Here is a 25,735-nt window from a genome sequence, read left to right on the forward strand (position 1 = left end):
GGTTTGTTGTACTTTATAATTTCGCTGTAGTTGATTTTACTGCCTGATGACTTCAGTGGTAGTTCATAAATTCTGATTTTTTCCTTGCTTTGTTTTTCTGGATTTCTCACTGGAGTAGGCATGCTTTGGCGGTGCTACATGAGGAGCGAAAATAGTGGAGCGAATATATAGATGGATTAGAGTAACGGCCTTCTGGAATTCATCGCAAAGCAGGAGGTTGGGTGCAACTCTTCTGGCTGATACTTCGAGGCCGTCGGCTGCTAATGTAGGCAGTGCAGAGAGGAGACTGGATAACTGTGTTGATATGTATACATCAGGATTCCGATATTTTAAAGAATGGCTTTAAGGATGTCATGGTTATTAGGTCAGAAAGATTCTATCACTCGCTATGTTCTGAGCGAAACCAGTCACTAATTTATGCGCCAGATACTTCACTAACAAGAGGTTAACTATGAAACTTTTTCTCACTGAGAGGTTCTCTCTAACAGTTCTTTTCACTGGCATGGGCACTAGTTGAATGATCTCCATATTTTATTAATAATATGCAGCCTTCTGCTTATTTTACTGATTTTATTTTATGAGTGGGTAACCACAATACTGCATTAGTGTTTTTTCAGCTTTTCTCTCTTCTCTCTTACAATCTGATTCTGAGCGAAGCATGTTTCAAGAAATTAGAAACCAAGGAGTTTTATTCCGACAATACTAACTTAAAAGTTTGTGTACTTATATACCGTTTTAAACTGATTAAGATCAATCTGTGCAGTACTATAGTTCAACTTAACTGTACTGCACAAATTCGTCTTAATAAGCTTTAGGAACTAAGCGAACTACGTTCATGCTGACATGGAAAATCAGCATGAACGTAGATTGTGATCTAAATTGAATGAATCTAGATTGTGATTGTGTACAAAAATAACCGAAGAAAATCTAGATGATTCAGATCGTGGTGTGACACATTCGTCGAAAATAAGCTGCGACAAAACGGAACCCCCTACTCATGGTCACAGAAAAAAAAATATTTTGTCTCAAAGACAGTGCTTATGGTGTTGCTACTGAAGGTTAGATAAAATATAGACATAAACAATAATTTGGCTTAATAGATAGAGACCGTATAATCACTAGTAGCGTAGAATAGCTGTGCTGTGTTACGTAGTAGTGCTTTATCATGAACTAGGTGATAAAGTGAATCTGCTCACCTGGGCTTTGACAGCTGCGAGGTGAATCTGTGCCACATGGAGATCAAACCTTTTCATACTAATGTCCTCCTGAAGTTCATTGGCCTTGTTGTAAAGGCTTGATTCCAAGCTCCTGCAAGACGCAAGGTGCACAGGAATGAGGTTTCAGGCTCAGGAACCGTAAATATCTATTATACAGTCAATTGGTAACCAAATTGTTTTGCTCTGCAACAAGATTCCTGAAGTAATAGAATACGCTAGGGAGACGAAAAACATTACAAAATATAACAAGCAAATTACGAATGTAATAATCCATCCAAACCCACTTATAGAGTGCGTGTGCTGAAGATTGGTAATATATGAAATATATGTTGTAATCTTTGTTTTTATCATTGTTTTCTATATACACACAAATCGTATGTATTTTAATATATGGTAATAGTGTTGATAACGTCTTTGTATTTATCGCTAAGGAACAGCTTTTTTGGAATCTTTAACCGATATTTTCTGCACTTGTTGTAATGATTATCGTTTATTTATATTTTTTATGTAAAATCTTCAATTTGTACTGTTTTGCTGTACTTGCCCGAGGTGCCTCACGAAGAGTGGGCCTAGTCAGGCGAAGATCTCTCCTTTTGACCCCTTCCTGGGCATTTTCGTAAAGAATGCCCAAATAAAATAAATTCATGAATAAAAATACCTCTCGATATCTACTCTGGATACTTGGACTCGGTACAGTTGGACCCCGCAATAACGAAATCCAATCAAATGAAGGTCGAATGCTTATTTCCACAATGAACATAAACCTTGATGGAGGACAACGGCGAAAAACCCTGCCTAGAGGCGGCTTGACTATTCCGCAGCTAAACCGAATGTACGGCGTGCGGCCAACAGCAAAGACATTAGTCAGTTCACAAGGGAAAACATATTAGTGCAGATTAGAATACACAATAGCCAGATAAAAGAGCACACACAAATACAAAAATCAAACGTCGGGGGGAATGAAATTAATTTTTTTCAAAAAACATCGTTCCGAGTTTTGCTGAGGAACATCCACACAAATAAAAAATTACGGAAAATGTTTTAACAGTGATGGTAAAGAATAACACAAAGTTTGTGTGCCAGTATTCAAACGCGGTGTGACAACATTTAAATGCTTTGTGTGCCTTTATAATGTAACTGCGCGAAAAACAGATGGAGACATGAAAGGAGAGCTCTCTTTTTGTGTTTTCGTTCGTTTTTTTTTCTTGCGCAGTTGCATTATAAAACTTTTATTACCAACTCGCCCGATTTGCCACTCTTCTGTGTGTTTTGTTTAATAGGAGGGCTCAATTGTTTGCAAATGCATATCATTTCAAACTTCATACTTCAATGTGCAACTGAACCGAACATTCTCTAGTTCCGACGGGGAAACCGCAAAATTTTGTTATCGTGAAATACATGCCCAATAATGAGATTGTTAGTTAAAAATGCAAAAAAGTAACTAGATGCCGAAAACGCCCCGCTGCGGTGGTCTAGTGGCTAAGGTACTCGGCTGCTGACCCACATGTCGCGCGATCGTATCCCAGCTACGGCCGCTTCATTTCTATTGGAGGCAGAAAAGTTATAGGCCCGTGTGCTCAGATTTGGGTGCACGTGAAAGAACCCCAGGTGGTCTAAATTTCCGGAGCCTTCACTACGACGTCTCTCATAATCATATGGTGGTTTTGGGAAGTTAAACCAGGCTTATCACTCAACATGCCAAAATTCAGTTATACCTTGCCTTGTCGGCCTTTGTCATTTAGTAAACGCACCGATTTTTGCAAAGGAGCAAGTATTCGATGACGTCATTGTGATCGTGCGTTTGAAGGATTGTGCGAATTGTGTCCAAAGCTTCCGAGCACGTCACGTAGGTAATAATATTGCCACGTTGCTTCCCTCAAATTTTGTTATCACCCCGGAATCGCCAGCGCAAACTGCACCTGCAGTGTTCGAGAAGCTTCGGAACTGTAGTAGATTACGCCCACTCCGCGAACATTGCAGATTATTCTGGAACCTACGGGGCCGCTGGCGATAACGCTAGAATATTCGACGGCACGTGTATGAATGTCAACCGACTTAACCGCTTGTCATTTGTTCGATGGCCGACATTCTGTTCGTCGCTATCGGTTGCAGTGTGTATCGCTGTAATCTTACTTTTCGTTTGTTCGCCACAAGTTCGGCCCAAATATGCAGTTTAATTTTCGATCTATAGACTGCTCCCTTCGTCCACGTCACGACTCCGTGACAATATTCTCTCCTAGGCCTGTACAATGTTCCCTGGAGTCGAAGTTATCGCGTACGCTACTTGCGACGGCTTCATCATTGAGCTTTTCGTGAATGACCTCGTATACCTTTGTTAATGCGAAAAAAGCCTTAGACACCGACGTTATTGGGTGTAGTTGAGCTCATACTCGAATTAGCTGACCTTGGGGGGGGGGGGGGATCCGATATTAGGTGAGGGGGGAAGCGTTATATTCCCGCCCATTTTCATTGTCGTAGGATTTCAGTTTAGAGCATCTTATTGTTGAGAACTACGAGATGTATTGAATCCTATTGGCGTTAGCCGATTATAGGCAAATATTTCGTTATTGCTCGATTTTGTTATTATGGGTTTTGACAAAATGATAAGATTTTGTTTTTGGGGTTTGGTTATTACGGGTTTGCACTGTAAATCATTTGCTTTCGAACACAAAACAAGTTTCCAAGAGATGCTTTGGCGGAGGATCGATTGTTATTTTGCAACCTTTATAGAGCTTCCACTCGCAGAGGTTGTCATAGGTGCCCCAGTATATAGAGATCCTCCCCTTTTTCTTCAGAAATAAATAAAAAAAATGTTTGCATCATCACTTTCTTTTGTCCGACCGTATGTATACAGGCCCAATTCCGGAGGCACGCATAATTTAGACTAATTTTGTAATGTAGAGACACTACTACAATCAAACGTGTTGACTTCGTATTCCAGCACTCATAGAAACACGCCGTGTGCTTTATGCATTTCAGTGTGAATTGTTAAGTGGGTCGCTTCTAGAGGACCGACAAACGTCGAAACCTCTCGCAGCATTCTTCAGCAGGCATGACTTGTTGTACGGTTCCTTGTTGAAGGGAACAATCGAATGAACATTTGTCATGTAGCCATAGCCCCTAACTGCAAGTGGATGTGGAAACATTGTTCGTGTAAGAAATATGCTTTAAAAGGAGTCAGAATTGTCAAGAACCGAAAGTATAATACATAGCTAAACCACTATGCTTTTGTAAGAAAGCAAAGTACAGACATGTTTTACACGCAAGTGTTTCTTTTAAAAGTGAGCCCGTCTGTACCGGCAACGCATTATCATTCTTTGTGTTAACAGAAGATGGCCCAACTACGTGACGCTATAATTCCAGGGGTGTTCCTCAAGGCGGAGTTCTTAGCCCGACGCTATTCAATCTTGCACTAATTGGCCCTGCTTAATACTTACCAAGTACCATTAAAATCTCAATATACGCAGACGACATCTGTGTCTGGACTTCGGCAGTCACACGTCCTCAGATACGTTCCCGGTTTCAAAAAGCAGCAACTATGATTGCCAACTACTTGTTAAAACAAGGTCTCAGCATATCACCAGAAAAATGCGTGCTGGTTGCCTTCACTCGCAAAGCAATGACCCCTCATGTCATTTCAATCTGTGGGCGACTGATGTTTTACGCCAGAACGCACCGGTTTCTTGGCATCATTATTGATAGGGACCTCTGTTGGAGTCCGCATGTGGCCCATATGATGAAGCGCCTGACAGCTATTCCCCAATTGTTCAAGTTCCAGACAGGAAAGACGTGGGGAATGTCAGCAGACGCGATGATGTAACTCTACAGAGCACTGTTTCTCGGTTTTCTGAGATATAGCTTGCCCGTGCTTAGCAATACCTGCAAGACCAATGTTCGTGTTATACAGGCAGTACAAGCCCAAGCACGGAGGGTGTGCCTCGGTCTGACCAGGTGTACGTCAACAGAGGCAACAATTGCAATTGCTGGTGACTATCCGATACAAACTCACATTGTTGTAGAAGTCCTTAGAACGCACATCAGACACTTCGCACGTGCTCCCTGTCATCACCTTGCGCTGTTGCCTTCAGAGAGGCGCCAAGCATCGTTCGCTAAAATGACTGTGAAATACAACGAGCAACTTCCCTCGGGATTTACTCCTGCATCTAAACCATCGATACCCCCTTGGTGTCTTATTCAACCCACAGTGCACCTTAGTGTACCGGGGATCTGGAGGAAATCTGAGCTTTCGTCGCCCGAGCTGAAACAACTGTCTCTTCTTCTTTTGCACGAGAAATATTCAGACAGTGTACATATATATACCGATGGCTCCACGAACCGCCAGTGTTCGTCAGGTGCAGTAGTTGTCCCAGCAAGAGGTGTTACCATCAGCTTTAGGACTGACCACTCCACGGCATCTACAGCAGCGGAACTAGCTGCTTTGCGCGTTGCTTTTGTGTGGTCAATTGGGAACCACCACAACAATGGTCAAGTTTCAGCGACTCAAGGACTGCCCTACAATCTGTGCTCTCAGCACTGCGTCGCGGGTCGTACGAATAGCTTGTTTTCGAAATTCGATGCCTTCTCCACACTTCACACGAGAAAGGGCATCATGTGACGCATCAGTGGCTGCCAAGTCACTGCGGCGTCATAGGGAACGAACTTGCCGATACTGTCGCGCGGGCAGCTCTTGAAGGAACACGAGAAGCCGTATCACTTTCGCGGACCGATGCTGCCCGTAATCTTCGACGACTTGCGCGTGAAATCACGTTTTCACTATGGTGCCCACCAAGCATCGAGGCGAATCGTCAACACCACCTGTCCTCTTTGATGGCTCTCCGCATGCCCACTGGGCTCGACCGAAGAGAAGCCACTCCTCTTCATCGCTTATGGCTATAGGAGTGGCAATTACAAAATCTTATTCCTTTGTCATAGGAATAGCCGACAACGCTCTCTCCGATGCCTGTCATTGCGAAGAGACGCTACACCACATCCTGTGCGAGATTCCGTTGTATGACATCCAGAGACAGTCACTGGCGTTCGTTTTTGCGCACATCGACAACAGCCATGTCTGTGGACACTATTCTGTCAAGTGCCTGAGAGAAGACATTGCAACAAAAGGCGACAAAAGCTCTGTTGAAATTCCTACACGACACGGACTTGAACAAGCGGCTGTAACAGCAATGTCACACACCGCGAAAGACAAGACTGGACTATGGCTGAGTGTGCGCGCGTGTGCTGCCGAATTTGCTGTGTTTATTTCTCTTCCCTTTCTGCTCTCTATCTTTCATCTCCCCCTCCCCCTCCCATGCGCAGGGTAGCAAACCGGCTGCCTATAGGCTGGTTAACCTCCCTGCCATTCTTTCCCTCCTATTTTCCTTCCTTCCTTCAACATGTCTATCGCCAAGCTTTCGCTCCATTTCTGCTCTAATACTCCTATGGTATCTTCTCATTTTTTCTTGTCATCGACCACTGAATCCTTGCTATATCCATTTCCTAATCGTTAACGTTCTTAAGCTTGCTTACTGACCAGCTAGCTTTTATCCCTCGACCTCACTGAGCTTTGCTATCTATAGAAAACCTTACTTAGCCAAGTAAGCAAGCGCTGTGATGTTTCGAAATCTCTTTCTCGCAGCCAAGAAGACGGTTGTACTGCAAGTACCTAAAACGTTAGTTTCTTCCCACCTCAATGTATCGTCAAAACGTTCAAGGTTGTTCAAGCGTTTTGTCGATTTGTAAAGACTTAGCCTATAGCGGTGCTTTACATTCTCTACTAAAAACTATTAAGTTTCATTCTGAAAGAACATGGCTGCCACTGGTTTAAGATGGGGCGCATTCACACTGAAAATAAATGGAAGGGTATATATCTCGGTAGATTTATGTAAACGTATCCAGCCTAAGAAACAGCACTAATGAATCCGCGAGCACGTCTGAAATAACGCACTGGTATATTGTTAACATGCACACGTCATTGGCATAAAATAATTTGTCTGAAATAGTTTTAATTATTAACCCAACAATGTAGCCCAATAAGTGACACTGCAGCTCAAAACAATAACTCACAGTGCCCAGTTACTATCATTTCTGACTAGAAACAACTGTTAGTGAAATCGAGAAAAAAAAAGGCACAGCGATATGTTTAGAGAGACCAATGCCGGATAAAAGTATTTCATGTTTTCTCCGTAAAGCCGTTTCCATTGCTGGTCACGAACAGGAGCGACTCGCGACAGATGTCAAACTCGGCGAACGATAGCGAAGACCGAATCAACACACACATTAGTAAATAATGTCTACACAAAACTCAACTTACCACGGGGTTGCATTTCGTAAAAGACGCAAATGCCACTGCGATGAACCGCAAGTTCGGGCTCACAGGTAGATCGCTTAACTACCTGCTCCAATCAGCGCAACTGCAACGTACCGTCCGAATCAGGAATGAGCTCCCGAAAGAGGAAATGCTGATACAAATATCAAGAACGAACCACTGGTTCTATATTTCTTTTAACCTCTAATAAGCGCACGTCCTAACAACGTTCAGATTAGCTTCAAGATGACACAGCGAACAGGCAGGCGGACCAAAACAACGTCTTCGTCTATGCGTCATAACCAGGCTTCCCCGCAACGCACGCGTGGGACGACGGATATGACACGCACTGCCACTCGCCTGTACGCTAGCTAACCCGCAATACTGCAGCTAACGCGAAGGCCTGATTAAGAAAGCCGCAGAGCGTTTAAAACTAACGTAGCGTATTCGAGTGAACAATCGAACGTTATTAATGCGTCGAGAGAGGCTGACAGTTGTTGATCGCGGGGCGAGATTTCGCGCTTCGCCGAGCGCCACATACACACACGTACCTGGATTCGGGAAAACCTACGGCCCGGTGACACTACTGACGAAGAGGAGGAACCGAAACTGGCTCGCGCGGCGAGTCATCGCCTTTTTCTGGTCGTGGGTGCGTGGCACTCGCTGTCAGTAACGCCACCGCCACTGTCAATCAGTCAGATGTCGCACGACGAAGCGATCACAGTGGATCGTCTGAAACGTCCGGAGTCCGGATTGCCGAGCTCCGGACAGCCATCGCTGCCGCCGAGCGTCGCAACACCGCAGCTATGCCGCGCCATCGCACGAGACAAAATGGCGTCGATTACGGGATGGCGGAGAAAGGCCGAAACGGCAGTGTGAGAGTGTATACGGAGAGAGTACGTACAGCCGAGTGGGTTGGAGGGTGTACTTCGCCGTCGGGCAATGGCTTGCGCTCCGCGCAGCCCTTGATGACGCCATCGATTTGGAAAGAGTGAGTAAGACAAAGAGAAAGGGAGAGGTTTTTTTGCGGGCCGTGCCGAAGCAGACGACAAGATGCAGACGACACGCGTCGTCGTCTGTGCTTTTCAGCTCGCCTCTGGCCGTTGTTTGGGCGCTCATCGATTTCCTCATGAAAGAGTAAAAAGCGGTGGGCGTTTAGGTGTAATGGCGGCAAAGCTTTATGATGCCTAGCCACGGAAGGTTGCCCCGCGAGCCTTTCATCTGCAGTCCCGTCGAGAGACGCACGCAAGCGAACCCCATGAAGGTGTGACGTTTACAGCCGGGGGTGGGGGAGTTAGAGGGGTGAGGGGAGTGCCTGGGCGTCAATGGTGGCAAATAGGTTTGCGCACGCCGCAACAAGGACTTGGTGACAAAAGAAAAGATAAAAAAATTTATCTCGCCTGCCATCTTTTCCTCGCGTTGCGTGTTGACCGCGTCGGTGGTTTCGAGGGCGTGTTTTAGTAAGTGGGTGTCGCCTGCACGCATCGGTGTTAGACTAACGTCCGAGCTATATATAAATGTAGGCCTAATAAAAAAAATGTGAGACGAGTGCTTTATCGATATCGCGATGCTAATTTGCATAGGGGTGTACAACGACCTCTTAGATGAAAAAGGGAAAAAGGAAAAGAGAAAGGAAAGACAGATCCCGTGGGGCTATTTACACTAGCCTCAGGAGCGATATGAACCGCACAATATTGATCGCAGGGGCGGGCGGCTGCTATTTTTTTCTCGACATGACCTTAAAGCTCATTGATTATGCATGACTAGTCGGTCGTACATTGATAGTGGACAACCGCCGTGCATCGCCCGGCGGGAGCCATTTTCGCGCAGATTCCCGTTATATTCGTGCGGCGTGGGCGAGCTCACGTCGTACGAGCCTGGGCTGTCAAGGCGTTATTTGTGTGTTTCGCGTGGGCTGATAACGACTAGTGCACTCATTATCTATGATCCGTAGCATAATTAGGTCCACAGAGGGTGTCCTGCAATTGTTGCTAACGGCGGTGTCTGGTGTATTGACAGCGCGAGCGACAAACGTATAGAGACCGCCTGCTTGCGCGTTAGGTTTATACTCACACTACGCCCTACTGTTCGATGACCAGTGGCGACCTTCTCAACGTTTACAGCCGAGTGTAACCTATTCGTATTTACGCTCACGAAGTTTATGCATGGGATTCAGTCGTCGCATATCTTTTGAAACAGAGACACACACGTGCGCGCGCGAACACACGCACACACACACACACACACACACACACACACACACACACACACACACACACACACACACACACACACACACACACACACACACACACACACACACACACACACACACACACACACACACACACACACACACACACACACACACACACACACACACACACACACACACACACACACGCACGCACGCACGCACACACACACACACACACACGCACCGGCTGTTCCAGCTAGTTTATACGTACTTGGGAAAAAAAAATCTGATGAGAGACGAGGCATGTAGGGGAGGGCGTTTCAGCTCAACTGGCATGAAACTTGGAGAGGGGCAAAGCGTGCAGTTTGCGCCAGTGTTTTCCACAGCTAAATCGCTTCTAATGGGCCATGAGAGGCAGAAAGAAAAAGAGACAGAAAAAAGAAGGACCTGACGGAAGGAATTTGTCACTTTTTTTAGGGATATTTCTTTGGTGAGACACTAGTGCTGTCCAGCCAGAAAGCGAGCATGTCGGGAAGGGCGTTTCAGTGCTCCTAACGTCGCCGGAAAGCTGCGTCGGAATGAAGCTTGTTCTTATTCGCCCATTTCCGGTGGCGCATACACACTGTGCTGGATTGACCGAGAATCGAGTGAATTTATACAATAGTATGCAGTTTTAGAATAATGGAGGTTATATAATAGAAAGATTATAGATTACCGTAAGGTGCTTATTCTTTTTCTGTCTCTCGTTGCCCATTAGCAGCCATTTTGCCGTAAGTTGGCTTTGTGTTACACAGTGCAACACACCACGAAGCATGCTTTACAGGAGAAAACTTGGCACTGAAATTCTCAGTTTTGAGACAGAAATTTATATTAATTAATGAAATCAGATCCTGGTACGTCGTCGGCTATTTATTGGGCTAACTGTCGTTTTCCACATTTATAGTGGACTGGCGGCGAGTGGTGGGACTTAGACAATTTTTGCAGTGCATGCCCGCTTGTAGGATGGACCGCGATTACGTGACACGCCGGCAAGTCGAGACTCTAAGCTGCTTCGCCCCTGAATTCATGCGTTCTGAGAAAGTTCTACCTATTGTATAATTTCACGGGGCGATCACCAGGATGAAGTGATCATACTGGTCTGTTTTGTTTTGTTTTAACTGTTTTGCTGTGGAGAGGTTGAGGTGCATACCGACTCGGCTACTCCATATCACGAAGTTCTGCAGCGAAAAAAAAGAATAATACAGAACTGTACCCAAAAATTAACGATACGAAAAAAAAAACATAATAGCACACTGAACCAGTTGAAATATTATGCCAATACACAGTTTGCTTACAGCAGTTCACACTGCCATAAACTATTCACACGCACACCTTTCTTTTCTACTGTCAGTATATGCATAAACACATTTTATATATATCCATCTCTGGCTGTCTATCATAGGCGCTTGTCCAGTCCGGTCTCCACTAATAAGTCTGTCAGAACGATTATTGCCTTTTTCTGGAGATGCATCTCAGGGCATGGCCCAAGCAGTTTCTTTATTGTGAGGGGCTGTCTGTCCAAACTTGCTAATTTGCTCTTTAATTTTTTCTCTTTCGTTCGCGTATTTAACGCACTCCAAAAAAATATGGCGAACATTTTCTTCTGCATGAACAAAATGGCATTCCGGCGAGTTGGATCGGTGTATCTTGTGCAGGAAGCTGTTTGTGTATGCTACTGGATGTTCAGATGTGAAACTGTTTATTTGGCCGAACTTGTGGCCGTTAAATGGAAGGTCAGATTACAGCAAGACTGTTAGCGGCGAACAGAGCGTTGGTCGCCGATGAACTGACAAGGGATGACGAGCGTCGGCATTTATGCATGTGGCGTCGAATGTTGCAATGATGACGAGCGTCGGCATTTATGCATGTGGCGTCGAATGTTGCAGTGGTCCACCGTGGAGCATGCTCGGCTGTTTACCCGAAGGTCGTGGGTTTGATCCCGGCTGTGGTGGTCGTATTTCGATGGAGGTGAAACGGTAGAGGCCCGTGTACTGTACAATGTCAGTGAACAGTAAAGAACACCAGATGGTGAAGAATTTAGGAGCCCCCAGTTATGGCGTCTCTCGTAATCACATTGCCACGTTCCTTTCCTCAAGTTTACTTATCACCCCGTTACACTACGTTCAGCGCCAACCGTGCCTACAATGTTCGAGAAGCTTCGAGGCTTTAGTAGATAGTTCTGTCGAGATTACGCCCACTTCGGGAACGTCGCAGAATATTCGGGAACCTACGTCGCTGCTAGCGATAACGCTCGAATATTAGATGGCAAGGGTATAAATGCCGACACGCTTCGCCGTTTGTCTGTTGATCGACGGCCAGTGCTCTGCTCACCGCTATCAGTGCCAATGTCTCGCTTTCCTTTTACGTGGCCACGAGTTCTGCTCAAATCGAGAGTTTACTAATCGACCTGCGACTGGTCCTTTCTTCCACGTCATGATCCCGCGACAATATCGTGGTTTTGGGACGTAAAACACCAAATATTACTATTAACACTCCAGCGCTATCGCTATCTTCCACTAAATGATTGATTGATATGTGGTGTTTAACGTCCCAAAACGACTATATGATTACGAGAGACGCCGTAGTGGAGGGCTCCGGAAATTTCGACCACCTGGGGTTCTTCAACGTGCACCCAAATCTGTGCACATGGGCCTACAACATTCCCACCTCCATCGGAAATGCAGCCGCCGCAGCCGGGATTTGATCCCGCGACCTGCGGGTCAGCAGCCGAGTAACTTAGACACTAGACCACCGTGGTGGTGCTAGCTTCCGCGTAAGTTCCAGAAGAATCTGTAATGTTCCTGTTGTGCTAGTAATCGCATCGGAAGGTTCTACGAATATCTCGCTGGTTCTTTAGTGGCTGCGCTAGGTAGCACTTACACGTATAACGGGGCGATATCAAAACTTGAGGAAGGGGCGTGGCAATACTATTGGTAGCCATGTGTTTATATACGTGTATTTTTCGTAACTATATTTATTTAAGTTTAATTATCATACTTTTTATTCTTACCTGAATTGGTAAAATATTAACGTTATGTTGCACCTCGCCTTAACCCCAAAACTAAGCATGCTTTTTTTTGCTAAAAATAGCCATGGTTCTTTTTTTTTGAGAAAAAAAAACAAGACCGTGTGAATCAAGGCAAATAGTAAATTAACGCGTGCTCAACACCGCAAGTCAAGCGCTTCCAAGCGCTCTAAGAAATATGAAATATTATGAATTACATGAAATGTTATTTTCCATAATATGGAATATTATAGAAAATACGAAACAGACACGTGCGCACGTCTGTTCCATATTTGGCGTGGATCACGTGCTTTTGTTTTTGCTGTGAAGAGACAACCAGGCAGGTTTCAGCAAAAAAAAAAAATAAATGCTTGATTCTGTAGTTAAAATTAGGCGCATAGTCGTTTGCGTCCCGTTTCAACTCGGTTGTAAACGTACTTGAAATAACTGCTAGTTTTTCTTTTTTTTTCTTACGATTCTGCCACGCATACGTCATTTCCCTAGCCCGACGTTGGTAGTAGCTTGGCGAATGGGCGTTCACGTTGTCGAAAGCTTTCACGCATAGAGTTTCCTAAAAATAACTTGAGGGGACTCTGGCGCTACGATCGTTCAGCGACCATGGGAACGATGGGTAGTACACACATTTGCCTAGTCTTCGTACTTGCGGGCGGCGAATCGTACTTGCGGCTTCGTTTATTGCCGTGTTTCGATTTTGTTATGAAAGAAACATTCAACCCTTTTGAACTTCGTGACCCGATTTGGAAAGGTAAGTCTAAAAGACTAAGGTGGTGAAGCGCAACCGGTGAACATTTGCTAATATTTGTTTCGTGAGAAAACAGCGCCAAGCCACACGAACACACACGGAGCCAAAACCAGGCCAGAAGTATGAATATTTGACAAATGTGTGTACTACCCATCATTCTTATGCTCGCCGAAGCGCCGTGCGTTGTAGCTCCCATATACACTAGCGCGAGAGTTCCCTGTAGTGTATATTGGGAAACTCTATGCTTTCACGGGCTGGAGCTGGCTAGAATTTAGGTCTGTTTTGTCAGGCATAGAGTTTCTTAAAATTAACTGGAGGGGACTCTGTCGCTGCGGTCGTTCAGCGACCATGGAAATGATGAGGATAGTACGCGGATTTGCCTGGTCTTCGTACTTGCGGGTGGCGGATCACACATGTGGCCTCTTATATCGCTGTGTTTCGGTTTTGTTTCGTAGGAGAGAACAAACCCTTTTGAGCTTCGTGATCCAATTTGAAAAGGTAAGCCTAAAAGATGAAGGTGGCGAATCGCAACCGCTGAACATTCGCCGATTTTTTTTTTTCGTGAGAAAACGGCTACAGGCCACATGAGCGCACACGAAGCCAGAAGCACAAAGGTTACACGAATCCGTGTACTACCCATCATTACCATGCTCGCTGATGTGCCCTGCGTTGTAGCTCCCACAGATACTAGCGCCAAAGTTCTCTGTGGTGTATATTTCAGGCGAACTCTCCTTTCTCGGTGAGAAGGAATTCCTGTTGCAGAGGTCTTGTCTCTTAGTGTTGGTGTTTGATGTACATGTGAAGCTTGTCTTTCGGGCCGTCTTGTGTTAATTGGTAAGTTTATGCATTGATTATTATGGACAGCTACGACGTGCAATTTGCACAAAGAGTACGTATTCACGCCGTATTTGTGCTTTCTCTTTGTACGTGTAGTCTCAATAGGTACATCCGGCTGCATGTAAAGAAAGTAATTTGTATATGCGTATGAAGATGTGAAATAGAACACCAACTGTAGTGTTGCGTCTGTGTGTCTATGACTGAAATATGTTTTGTTGTTCTCGTAAAGGTGTGCCTAGCTACAAAAATATATTAACTTGTGCAGAGAATAATCTCCTGTGATAGAACAATGTTTTATAAACGCACAATTGTTATCTGAACAGCGGCACATACTTTTTACATTTTGCCAGGAACCTGTTACCACTGTTCCATTGCACAGAAGAAAGTACTCAAGGTCGTTTACCATGTACTGTGTTGAGTGCACTTAAAGTGAGTGACAGTTCCAAGTGCACTTAACACGACCGCGTGACCAGTGCCTAAATCGTGTCCCATTTTTTTGAAGCACACATGCTGCACATTCGCTAAATAGTAGCACTGGCTGCTTATCAGTGTTATTCTGCTCCATGCTTATTGTGCTATGGGGTTGACGACGGGAATGCGTCGCCGTGGGAGGCGCAGTTATCACAATCCTAAGTTGTTATAGAAAAGTAAGGCGTTTTGCATGTGACGTCACAAACCTTTGCTGCATCCTGAGCAGAGCGTCGAGAGTGTCCTGCTGTTGTCGAACCTGCACCTCGAGCTGGGCCACGTCCTGCCGTAGGCTCTCGGAACGCGAAGACACCGACAGCGAAGCCAGCCGGTCCACTATCACCTGCTCCCCGAGGGTGGGCTGCTGCAACTGAGAGTCCTGCGATACGACACACAGTCAATCAATCAATCAATCAATCAATATTTATTTTTGCATAGTATGGTTACATCGTTCAGGATATGCAGAAGAGTTTCTCAATTATTTTGCTGATGGATGATAAGATAAAAATAGGTCGGTAATTGGAAATAATTGACCTATCACCTTTCTTAAAAATGGGTATGACTTTTGTGTTCTTAAGGGTGCGTGGAAAAATTCCAGTTTTAAAGATGCTGTTAATTATGCTGGCCAGCGTTGGAGAGATTAACTGGCCTACCATTTTTAGGTGACGTGCATGAATGTCATCTAATCCAGGAGAGGTATCTTTAAGGCTCTTAATAGTGGTGAAAACTTCTTCTGATGTTACAGGGAAAAGAAAAAACGAAAAATTAACTCGACTCATGCTACATTCAGCGCCCGTGTGATGCTGATTGTAAATTTCAAAAAAGAAGTCACTGAAAGCATTAGCTATTTCAAGCGCGTCATCGTACGTACAGTCATTATACATAATTTTTGAGATTAAAGTGTGACACGTTGTTCTGTTTAGGAATGTATTGAGCAACTCCCATTTTCTTTTAGAATTGTTCTGACGACTTATAAATTCTTTTTCGTAATAACTTTTCTTAGCCTTTTTGAGCAAAGAATTTAAGATGTTGCAGTACTTTTTGTATCTTGATGCCAATTTTAGATTGAAAGGTCGCTTCTTTGTTTTTTTGTATAGGTTTTCTTTTTTACGCATGCTTTTAAGAAGACCCTTGGTTATCCAAGGACATCGAGGTGAATTCTAACGCCGTTTACATTTGCTAATAATTGTATTCCGAGACACGGCTTCTCGAAAAAAATCGCAGAAACTTTCGAGTGCACATTCAGGATCTTGCACCTGATGAACTTCAGACCAATCGATATTACTCATATCCTCTATAAAGCTGCTCTTATCGAATACTTTGGCTAAGTATCGTGTACTGTCCGAGCTGGTCGACGAGTTAAAGATGATGAAAATAGGATAATGATCGCTAATATCAGTTTTAATCACCCCCGAGATAGGTGCAGGAGTGATGTTAGTTAATGCGTGGTCTAGAAGCGTTTCTCTTCCATAAAGAGAGCATCTTGTTGGCGACGTTATGAGTTGCTCGTAACCAAATCCACTAAAGCAATCAGTATAATTTACACACAGCCTGTTGTCGATATCTAACAAATTGATATTGATATCACCCACTATGAGAACGTGTTTATTTTCTGCAGCTAATATGCTGAAAATGCGATCGAGGTGAATCATAAATTCAGATGAAAATGATGATGGCGAACGGTATATACAGCCCAAAACAAATTTTTTTGAATCAACGGACAAAAAGGAATGATCAAGTTCAATCCATACCGACTCACACTGCGCAATAGGTATACTAATGTCGTGCCTTCTGGTGTCGTTGCACGCTTGCTATTTAGGTTCGTTATTCATGGACACTATGAAGATAGCAGGGGTTAGCAAAGCGTTTCGGTAGAGACTAATATTCATTGTAACTTAGCGTATCAAAACTAAGAAAAAAAACTGTTGTGACAGGACACAGTGTGATACGTGTGTAATACAGAACAACAAATAAGGCTTAAGTTCAGATGAACTTGGAAGCTGGAACAGACAGAAATACCCCCACCTTCCCGAAGGGAATCGTGAGGACATGCTAACGCATTTCTTGCGCTTAGAGAGGCTACCGTTGCCGTCAGACATTCGCCTTCATCGACTTCTATCACCGCCTTGTAGTTATAAAGATAGCAGGGGTTAACAAAGCGTTTCGGTAGAGACTAATACTCATTGTAACTTAGCGTATCAAAACTAAGGAAAAAACTGTTGTGACAGGACGCAGTGTGATACGTGTGTAATACAGCACAACAAATAAGGCTTAAGTTCAGATGAACTTGGAAGCTGGAACAGATAGAAATACCCCCACCTTCCCGAAGGGAATCATGAGGACGTGCTAATGCATTTCTTGCGCTTAGAGAGGCTACCGTTGCCGTCAGACATTCGCCTTCATCGACTTCTATCACCGCCTTGATGGGCGCCCAGCCAGCGAACGGTCGAGAGTGAGGAGCGAGTGGACGGGACAGTGGGGTGCCAGCGTTCTCGGCTCGGCGTTTCACAGCTGCGTCTCGAGCACACATTCCTGGATGTTCTTAAGTGGGTTCGCGCCACAGTTATTAGGGGAACAAGAACGAGCTTTTGTGATGGTTTGGAGCATTGGACGGCCCACTCGCTACGCTATTCGCGCTGTGTGACGACTGGTTGTTCTTTCGCTGTTGTAAAACGCTTTATAAGTCGTATTAACGCGATTGCTTTCCCAACATCGAGCCTGCCTAAGGCAAGTTTGACAACAAGTCATAAGCACCGGTGTAGCTCTTGCGCGAAGTTGTGTTCTCATATCGTTTCTTAAGGGCGAGGTTTTCGATAGATTACCTAACTAATGTGAAAAGAAAGCGCCTTATGAAAGACCTATGTTGTAGGCCCGTGTGCTCAGATTTGGGTGCACGTTAAAAAACCCCAGGTGGTCAAAATTTCCGGAGCCCTCCACTACGGCGTCTCTCATAATCAAATAGTGGTTTTGGGACGTTAAACCCCACAAATCAATCAATCATTATGAAAGACCTAATACAGAATGTTTTTCCTGTGCCCCTGTACCGTTCAAGGTTTGAAAAATTATATGGTCATGACGTACTAAAGCGAGTGAAAAACATGTGTATACCACCAAATGTGAAAACCTTCTTTTTTAAACTTCATACGGGAACCTTGCCAGTAAAAACGTGGCTTGAAGAGAGAGGGATGTATGTACCATGGGGAAGCAGCTGTCTCCTGTGTAACAAACCTGAGACCATTGAACACGTCTTTATTGATTGTAAAAACGCTATTTTCTTTTGGAACATTTTACAGAGGACTTTAAAAAAAGATTTACCTCTTACTTCATATGGAATTCGTTTTTTGCCTTGTGAAAGTTCTGTGCCAAATTTGGATGTTATATTTTTACTTGGTCTTCATTCGGTTTGGCGTAGTATGCTATCGTACAGACACTGTGATGTGAGAGTTCTATCCGTGAATGAGTGTTTTGTGGAAGCTGTTATAAAAGTGCGAGATGTGTATAAGACTATCGACTGTGTTGAAGATGTAATATCTTTGTTTGACGCGTTATCACGCATGAAACATGTGTGATAGTGATTGTCGTATTAGCTTGACCTGTAGTCAAGAAGGCAATAAAGAAAAAAAAAACCGGTGTAGCTCAGTGGTAGAATACTGGGGCTTGCACCCAGCGGACCCGGGTTCGAGCCCCACTATGCCATTGGTGCTAGGTCATGCATGCCTAAAGCAAGTTCGACACGCTACAAGCACCAGCGTAACTCAATGGTAGAATATTAAGCTGACACCAAGTGGACCCGGGTTCAAGCCACACTGTGTCATCTGGTAAGTTTTTTTTTCTAGATGTGGTTACAGGAAACGGCGGCAACGGCGGACAACAACTGCGCGTGACCCAGAAAGTGATCTCATAACTGTTTTTGCTGTCAAAGTGGCTAACAATTTTGAGTACTTTGTACTCTACATGGTAGGGCTTAAAGCCGTTCCGTGCGCCTCACACTTGATGAGGCCTTGTTGACAGTCGCTCTCACGAACCGTTCTGTTTAGAAGAGATGTTTGACGATTTAGAGTACCACGTACTCTGCCGTGGGAGAGCTTTAAGCTGTCCCCGTAGGTTGGCAGAAATGCCAGCGTATCATGCTGTGTTTAGAAAAAAAAATGTTTAACGATTTTGAGTATTTGGTACTCAACTATGGGAGAGCAGTAAGCCGTCCCTAAATAAATGCCACGCTGTGTGTTTAGAAAAAGTGGTTAACGATTTAGAGTACGAGGTACTCTACTATGGGAGAGCATCAAGCCGTCCCGTGGGCCTCGACTGCCCAGTGTGTGTGTGTTTAGAAAAAGTGTTTAACGATTTAGAGTACATCGTACTCTACTATGGGAAGAGGTAGAGCCCGAAAAGGATACAACCTCTCCAGAGAAAGGTACGGAGACGGAGCTTGCAAAGCTTGTCCCATGGTCTGTGTGCCTGCCCAGGTTCAGGACTGCCTAACATGCTTTCAGTTATTTAGCTTCAACATGATCAGTCAGTTATTAACGTGCAACAAACATATAAACTAGTCAGTCTTCAAAATCTTTATGCTTACAACATTCGCGGGACAATAGAAAAAGCGCTGAAGCGAAAAAAAAAAGAAACTGTACTATGCGTCTTAGTCAACCTACAACCAACGGAGGATACAGGTCGGCCCATTTAATGACAATTTCTTTATCTCTTACTGTTTTCTTTCTTCCCTCTTACATATTTATCCTCCCATTTACCCAGCGCAGGGTAGCAAGCCGGGCATGGTCCTGGTTAACCTGAACTGCCTTCTTTCTTGCATTGCTTCCTTCCTTCCTTCTTCTTTCGGAGAATAGATATGATACCCGTAAGCATAACTTTTGGTTGAAAGCATGGTCACGCACAAAGTATGATGGCCAAGTGCTACGCATTGTTATTCCCAGGTTGTTAAAATATCTAAGCAGCATTGATGTAAATATACAAATTACAGCCACAAAAGTGTTGTATATTGGTTTTTATAGATTGTATCATGCACGTTGTTCACCCTTTTGTATCAGTTTGACCTATTATTCATGTAAGACATGTATGCATGGTCTCCTCCAGCTTCTGGCGTTTTTTTTTTTCTTTCATGAGAACCGAAAAAGGGCTTGCATGCCTTATCCTATGCTCTGGTCCGTTTTTGTGGGCTGCTTTTTTTACAAGACCATGACTTACAAAAGATTCTTACAAGTGCTCGGGCCCACTAATGAGGCGCCAGTCTAGTGGTGTCCATTGACTAGACATTTCCATTTCGGCGGAGTGCGTTTAGTTAAGCAAAAAAAAAAAACTATCAGTCGTGACGTCATGGCGCTTTTAACCACGTCGACGCATCGAGCCCAACAGCGGATTCCTAGCGTAAAGAACAGAAAAGCGGACAAAATGTACAGCAAGTTGACTCTTAAGCAAACTTGACAAGTCTGAACTTGCGTACGAACGAGTTGCGATGCTTGAACAATGCAGGGAATGCGTACCGACCTTCCAGGTGCGTCAGATGGGCGGCTGCGTCAAACTTAATTCAAGGGATAACGTGACTTAGGTTCATTCACGGCCTCAAGGGCGTGCGTCCCAAAACGAATCTCTGCGGGCAGCAGTCGTGGTGGCGAAACGCGTTCCGTCTTTCTCAGGTATTAGGTCTAACGCGACGCTGCGCCTGACACCCCTGGAAGGTCGTTGACGCATTCACTGCATCGCTCTTCAAACATCTCAACACGTCCATATGCTCGTTCAGACTTGTCAGTCAAGCTTGTTGAAGGTCCTGTTGGTGTAAATTCCGTCCACTTACCCCCGTATTCTAGAACGTCCCTTCACTCATCCCTTCATCTTCACTTGAGAAAGCCGACGGGAGCGCAATATCTAAGAACGGCAAGTTACTGCATATCAGGGATAATCTGCTGTGATTCTTTTGAGTAGCGCAGCGTCATTTTCAGCGGTGCAGTGGCGCACTGCTCAACTCTGTCAAGTGAAGGGTGAAAGTCGAGTCGAGGAGCATTTGTGAATACGGGGGATAGTTTCTTTTAATGCCGGGTATGTGCTGGCGGGTTCGGTGCTTCGACGTGGTCAAGAGCGCCATGACGTCACGACTCACCGTATTTTTGCGTGACCGAATGCGCTCCGACGAATTCGATATGTCCACTGGTTGGACACGGCGAGAATAGCTCCCCTGAAGTCCCCAGACAAAACATCTAGGTACCTGAAGCTTCCCTGTGATGCGGCGGGTTTTGACGCTATCGGCGCCAGCGATTGGCGACGGCGCGTACAGATAACGCGCTTAGCATTCCTTGGCCTTTTCAACTCCTCTTGCACATCTTGCTTAGAAGGGGGACGATAGCAAAGCTAACCAGAAGTGTGTGCGTCGGCGCTCAGGCTTCACGAAAAATAAATAAACGAAACGAAATCTTTCCGGTACCGTCGCATTGGAATGCGGCGTAACTATAGGATGTAGCAGTGCGTTTTCAACGGCGCTCACGCTTCGTGCCGTAGGCGAGGGCCGCGTGAGTGGATTCTGCGAGCGCTTCCTTTTCACAAAACGTTGGTTGCGACCCCGCATGAGCCTGTATTGGAAATCTCACTCGAGTTTGTGACGAGTAGGACAAGTGCGTGCTGTTAGTAGAGAGTTTTAGTACTGCGTACGCTGCATACGTGACGGCGTTGCGTACGTAAGGACGCCACGTTCTGCGTAGTGCGCATGCGCAGACCGCAGCGCGCTCGTATCGCGTTACGTACGCAGCCGCTACGTACGCACGCATGAGATGCGTGCGTGCGTACGTCTGAGGTGATCGCGCCGCTCTCGAACAAGTTCGTGACAGAGCGAGACTTCGTTTTGCAAAATGGCGGCATCGAAGGCATGCACTGACCTGCTCTGTGACTTAAAATACGGCCATAATCTGGCTATAACACTTGGATTGGCTCACATTGGCTGTCAACAACACGTGCTTCTATTTTGATCTACCAGAAGCCGCAACACGCTTCACGCTCGTTACGTACGCGGGTACTACGGCGTACTAAAAGCCGATTAGTGGCAAACGACGCCACGTAACGCAAGGCGCTTGCGTGATGCGTACGTAGCACCATTCCGCAGTACTAAAACTCTCTAATGTGAGTGCCAGAGACGCCGAAGTTGCTTCAGTGTGAACTGGAAAAGTTTTGCGGTGTCGGGCCTTCAGCGTGCTACTCGAGAGCTGCATACGGTGAAGAAAGTGATGTGTGATTGTTGGACGAAGGCGCCCTACTTTGTCCTGCTAACGAACCGGGCGGCAACTTGGGGACCGTCGGCGCCCGAGGAGCTTCCGTGTAAGTGGTGAGCGACGAAGCCCTTGAAAATTCGTACTGGTCAGCTGCGGTGCTGCCGCCTGTGTGCATAAGCTTTACGAGCGGAGCGGGTTGACTCGCGTAGCTTTCGTCGCCAGAAGGAATCCAACAGCACGGCTGGTGGAGTAAGTGCGGTCCGTAGCTTTTCCCTTACAGGCGTTGAAATGAACAGTGTCCGCATGAAGTTTGCGCTGGTGCTAGCCTATAGCTCATCGCCTTGCTTACTCTTGCAGGCGCCGAGTATTGACTGTCTTACCTTAGAGAGGTACTAAAGAGAAACAATGGCTTGTTTTAGGTTGATAAACTGCACTCCATGAAATCTAATGTCATAAGTTTCGCTCTCATAATTTTTCTATTAGCTGAGAAAATGATGATCGAAGTTTCATTTTAGAATTTGGCACCGAAATCTTCGAGCATGACGTCCAACATTTCAAAATGTTTTTCTTTTGTATTTTCAACACATTGACTCGATGAAAGTTTCTGAAACATCGTATGCTCACTATGCAAGGTCTATCGCAGCCACAGATGACAACTTACAGTCGCAACCCGTCTGAGAGTGAACCAGGAGCGCGTGGCTTCCGGTACTACTAGTGCCGTCAGGTGACACGTCACAGTATCTGTGCGCATGCGCGAAGAGAGTAGCTTCGTTTTGCGCGCATGACGTCACCGCAGTGCTCGTGTGTCGTCTGCTAGTCAGTTTTCGGCATCCTTGGTGATCGTATTATGATGGCAACTAAAATTTGGATGCTTTCATTTCAAACGGTGTGTTAGTTATGCTTCTCGTGTCGCTTGGTTTTCGTCTTTTTTCTTGCAGTCGTACAACGAACAGCGAAAAAACACAAACACCCGAATTTATATTTGGTGCACGTTCCACGAAAGACCGATTAGTTTAAGGAAGTTATATCAGTAATATAGAATAGTTTTGCCCGATGTTACATCAGTATTAGGCCATGTTCCCATTTGAAAAAGTAAAATCACTGCTGCCATTGTGGAATGCAGTAACGATGCGCTCGAAGATTCAGTCCCTCTTGGCAATCCTCGAGTTGGTCCGCAGTCACCGCGTACACATGGTGTCACACCATATCTTCTTTTATGTATATTGCCACACATTTTTCACAAATGATCATGCTTGCCAGAAGAGCACCACGATCCGGCGACTCTCGGTGTGCTCGTGTGCACACCGAGATTGCTGTGTGCACCGGCGCCGTACAATCTGGAAAACAAAATGTCTGTCGAGAAAAGCGCCCAGCGATAAATCAACGATGATCTTGAAAACACAACATATTTTGAAGTTTAGTCGCGATTCGCGTGGGGCATAACTGGAAGTTCAACGTTCTCGCAACGTTGAAGCACACGGATTCCATACTGCAGTTCGCGCGCAGTAGACGACGCACGCTAGCTCGCCTGACGTCATGCGCATGACTGTAGCATTCGCACAGCCAGGCCGCACAATGCGTGGTAAAAGCACCCGTTTCCAGCGGGTGTCAGAACATGTGATTATCACGAAGGCTCACACGCTACTGCGCCCTATTCCTTTAATGTCACGAAGTCGGTGCATAGGAAGTTCGAAAAGTGGAGAACCCTGATTGCGCTTATGCACGCAAACTACAGCTCTAAATGAACAAGAACATTTTGTTCGGGGTCGGGTGTACGTTAGATTTCTCGGTCAACGTCGCCTTACCCCTGAGGATACGGATTCATCGTCAGCCCTGGGCGGAACGAAGGGATGCCGAGGGGGCGTGGCCGGGATGACGCCACTTCCGGTCGGGTTGCGCGGATCCGTGCTGCAGAGCGTCCGCACGAACCCAGCCAGGTCGCTGCGCGCGTTCACGGCGCGGCACGACGATCCCACTGCCTCGTAGTGGTCCGCCTGCTCTCGGGCCTGGAAAAATCAATCAATCAATCAATCAATCGTTTTTGCAGCTATAGCTTTTGCAAATAGTCACGTATTAAAGGAACTAGCCAACACGTCGAGGTGTCTTGCATGTGTACTTGCATTTGTTGTTATGACGAAACACCACTTTCAATAATGAGAAGACGGAAGTTTTCAGAACAAGAAGACTGAAATCGAAGTATTACTTCTACGGCTCTCGCGCTAATGACATATGGTCTTGCTAGTCGGCACTTTTTTTTATTGGTCAGCACTTAAGCTTAGATTACATAAGCCAGCTTCACTACTGCACATTAGCGTTCCTCACCGTCGGAGACATATGCCGCTGGGAACATGCGTTTTCAAATAAAATTTATGAACGCTAGTTCTTATTTTTTTTCGGCGCCCATACCTTTCGTTGACAACATCGTAACAACTTCCCGGAACATCATAAATCCTATTAACAATTTGATAATTTTTTTTCTGAGATCTAATACGAGCGCGTAATCACTTTAAGAACTGTTATATTGACCCAGAAGCGTGATAATTGCTCAACGGGTATACTTTGAAAACAAAGCGGGAGAAAAGCGAAATCTACACTCGCTCCTTGTGCAATGCACTATAGCAGGACATATCGGCGCCCAATTACAAAATGTGCGGCAACGAAACGAGCGCGCAAAACACGTACAAGCTGGTCTTAGGCGTGTAGGAATACGCAAGACGCGTATACAATAGAGAGCTTTAGTATACCGGGCTTATCGTGATACCGGGCGTACCGTGATACCGGAATCGAAGTGCGCATGCGCAGATACGTACGTTACGCGTACCGCTTACCGTACGCGCGGTGTTTTCCAGATTTAAGGTAGCGTAGGTGCACGTAGTGTACGTAAACATGGCGGCGCTCTCGGACGCCCGCTTCGAAGTAATTTTGGCGTAGTTATTGAAAGATTCACCTTGTCCGCTGCAAACGACTGTTCAAAGTGGCTTCGCTTGCCTTCAGTTAACTTCGATGACTGAGTATTACGGATAAGTTGGCGTAGTTTTTGAGATAGCTTCCCATTTCGAACGCGCCTAGGCCTAATTACAAGATCAATGTAAACAAATCGGCAACGTAGATGTTTTCGCGTTTTGTACGTGGTTCATATTTATTTACTGTTAGTATTACAAAAATAACAAGCTAACAATGCTTCGCGCGGTGGCACAGGCAAACATTCTCGTTTTGTTTTCATTTTCACTGTTTAACTTTTTAGCCATCTAATAGGTGGCGCCACCATCCCACTTTGGGGCACGTAAACCACGTAAGCGCTATTTCGCTAAACTATAAGACGCTGCCTACAACGAACGTTTGCTGGACGGTAGCGTCATTCCCTTAACCTACGCTATCACGCTAAACTATAACTGTCTAATGACCGAGCGTGCGCGCGGGTGCTGCCGAATATGCTGTGTTTATCTCTTCCCTCTCTGCTCTCTATCTCCCCCATCCCCCTCCCATGCGCAGGGTAGCAAACCAGCTGCCCATAGGCTGGTTAACCTCCCTGCCGTTCTTTTCCTCCTGTTTTCTTTCCTTCCTTCCAAGACGCGTAACCGTAGCGGAAGGAAGACAAGACAGAAAAGGGCGCCACTCGCATTCAGTATGACTAAGTTCCCAGCGAAGCAGCAAATATATGGCCATGGCGAAAACTGTGCCAATCGCATCGTCTCATA

At 45.4% G+C, this 25,735-nt stretch overlaps 1 protein-coding gene across 6 annotated transcripts in view; it reads right to left on the reverse strand.

Moving 5' to 3' along the window:
• Stacl (SH3 and cysteine-rich domain-containing protein) overlaps positions 1–25,735 on the reverse strand; it is a 362,911-nt gene that overhangs the window by 42,963 nt on the left and 294,213 nt on the right. For all 6 annotated transcript variants that reach the window (XM_075875456.1, XM_075875458.1, XM_075875457.1 and 3 more), the window contains 3 exons: positions 23,843–24,043; positions 15,036–15,205; positions 1,197–1,308 (listed from right to left, as the gene is read on the reverse strand). In XM_075875456.1, the coding sequence (XP_075731571.1) occupies positions 1,197–1,308; positions 15,036–15,205; positions 23,843–24,043 (483 nt within the window). The remainder of the gene's footprint in view (positions 1–1,196; positions 1,309–15,035; positions 15,206–23,842; positions 24,044–25,735) is intronic.

The sequence above is a fragment of the Rhipicephalus microplus genome, chromosome 10, assembly GCF_043290135.1.
Source record: "Rhipicephalus microplus isolate Deutch F79 chromosome 10, USDA_Rmic, whole genome shotgun sequence".
Taxonomy (NCBI): Eukaryota; Metazoa; Arthropoda; class Arachnida; order Ixodida; family Ixodidae; genus Rhipicephalus; species Rhipicephalus microplus.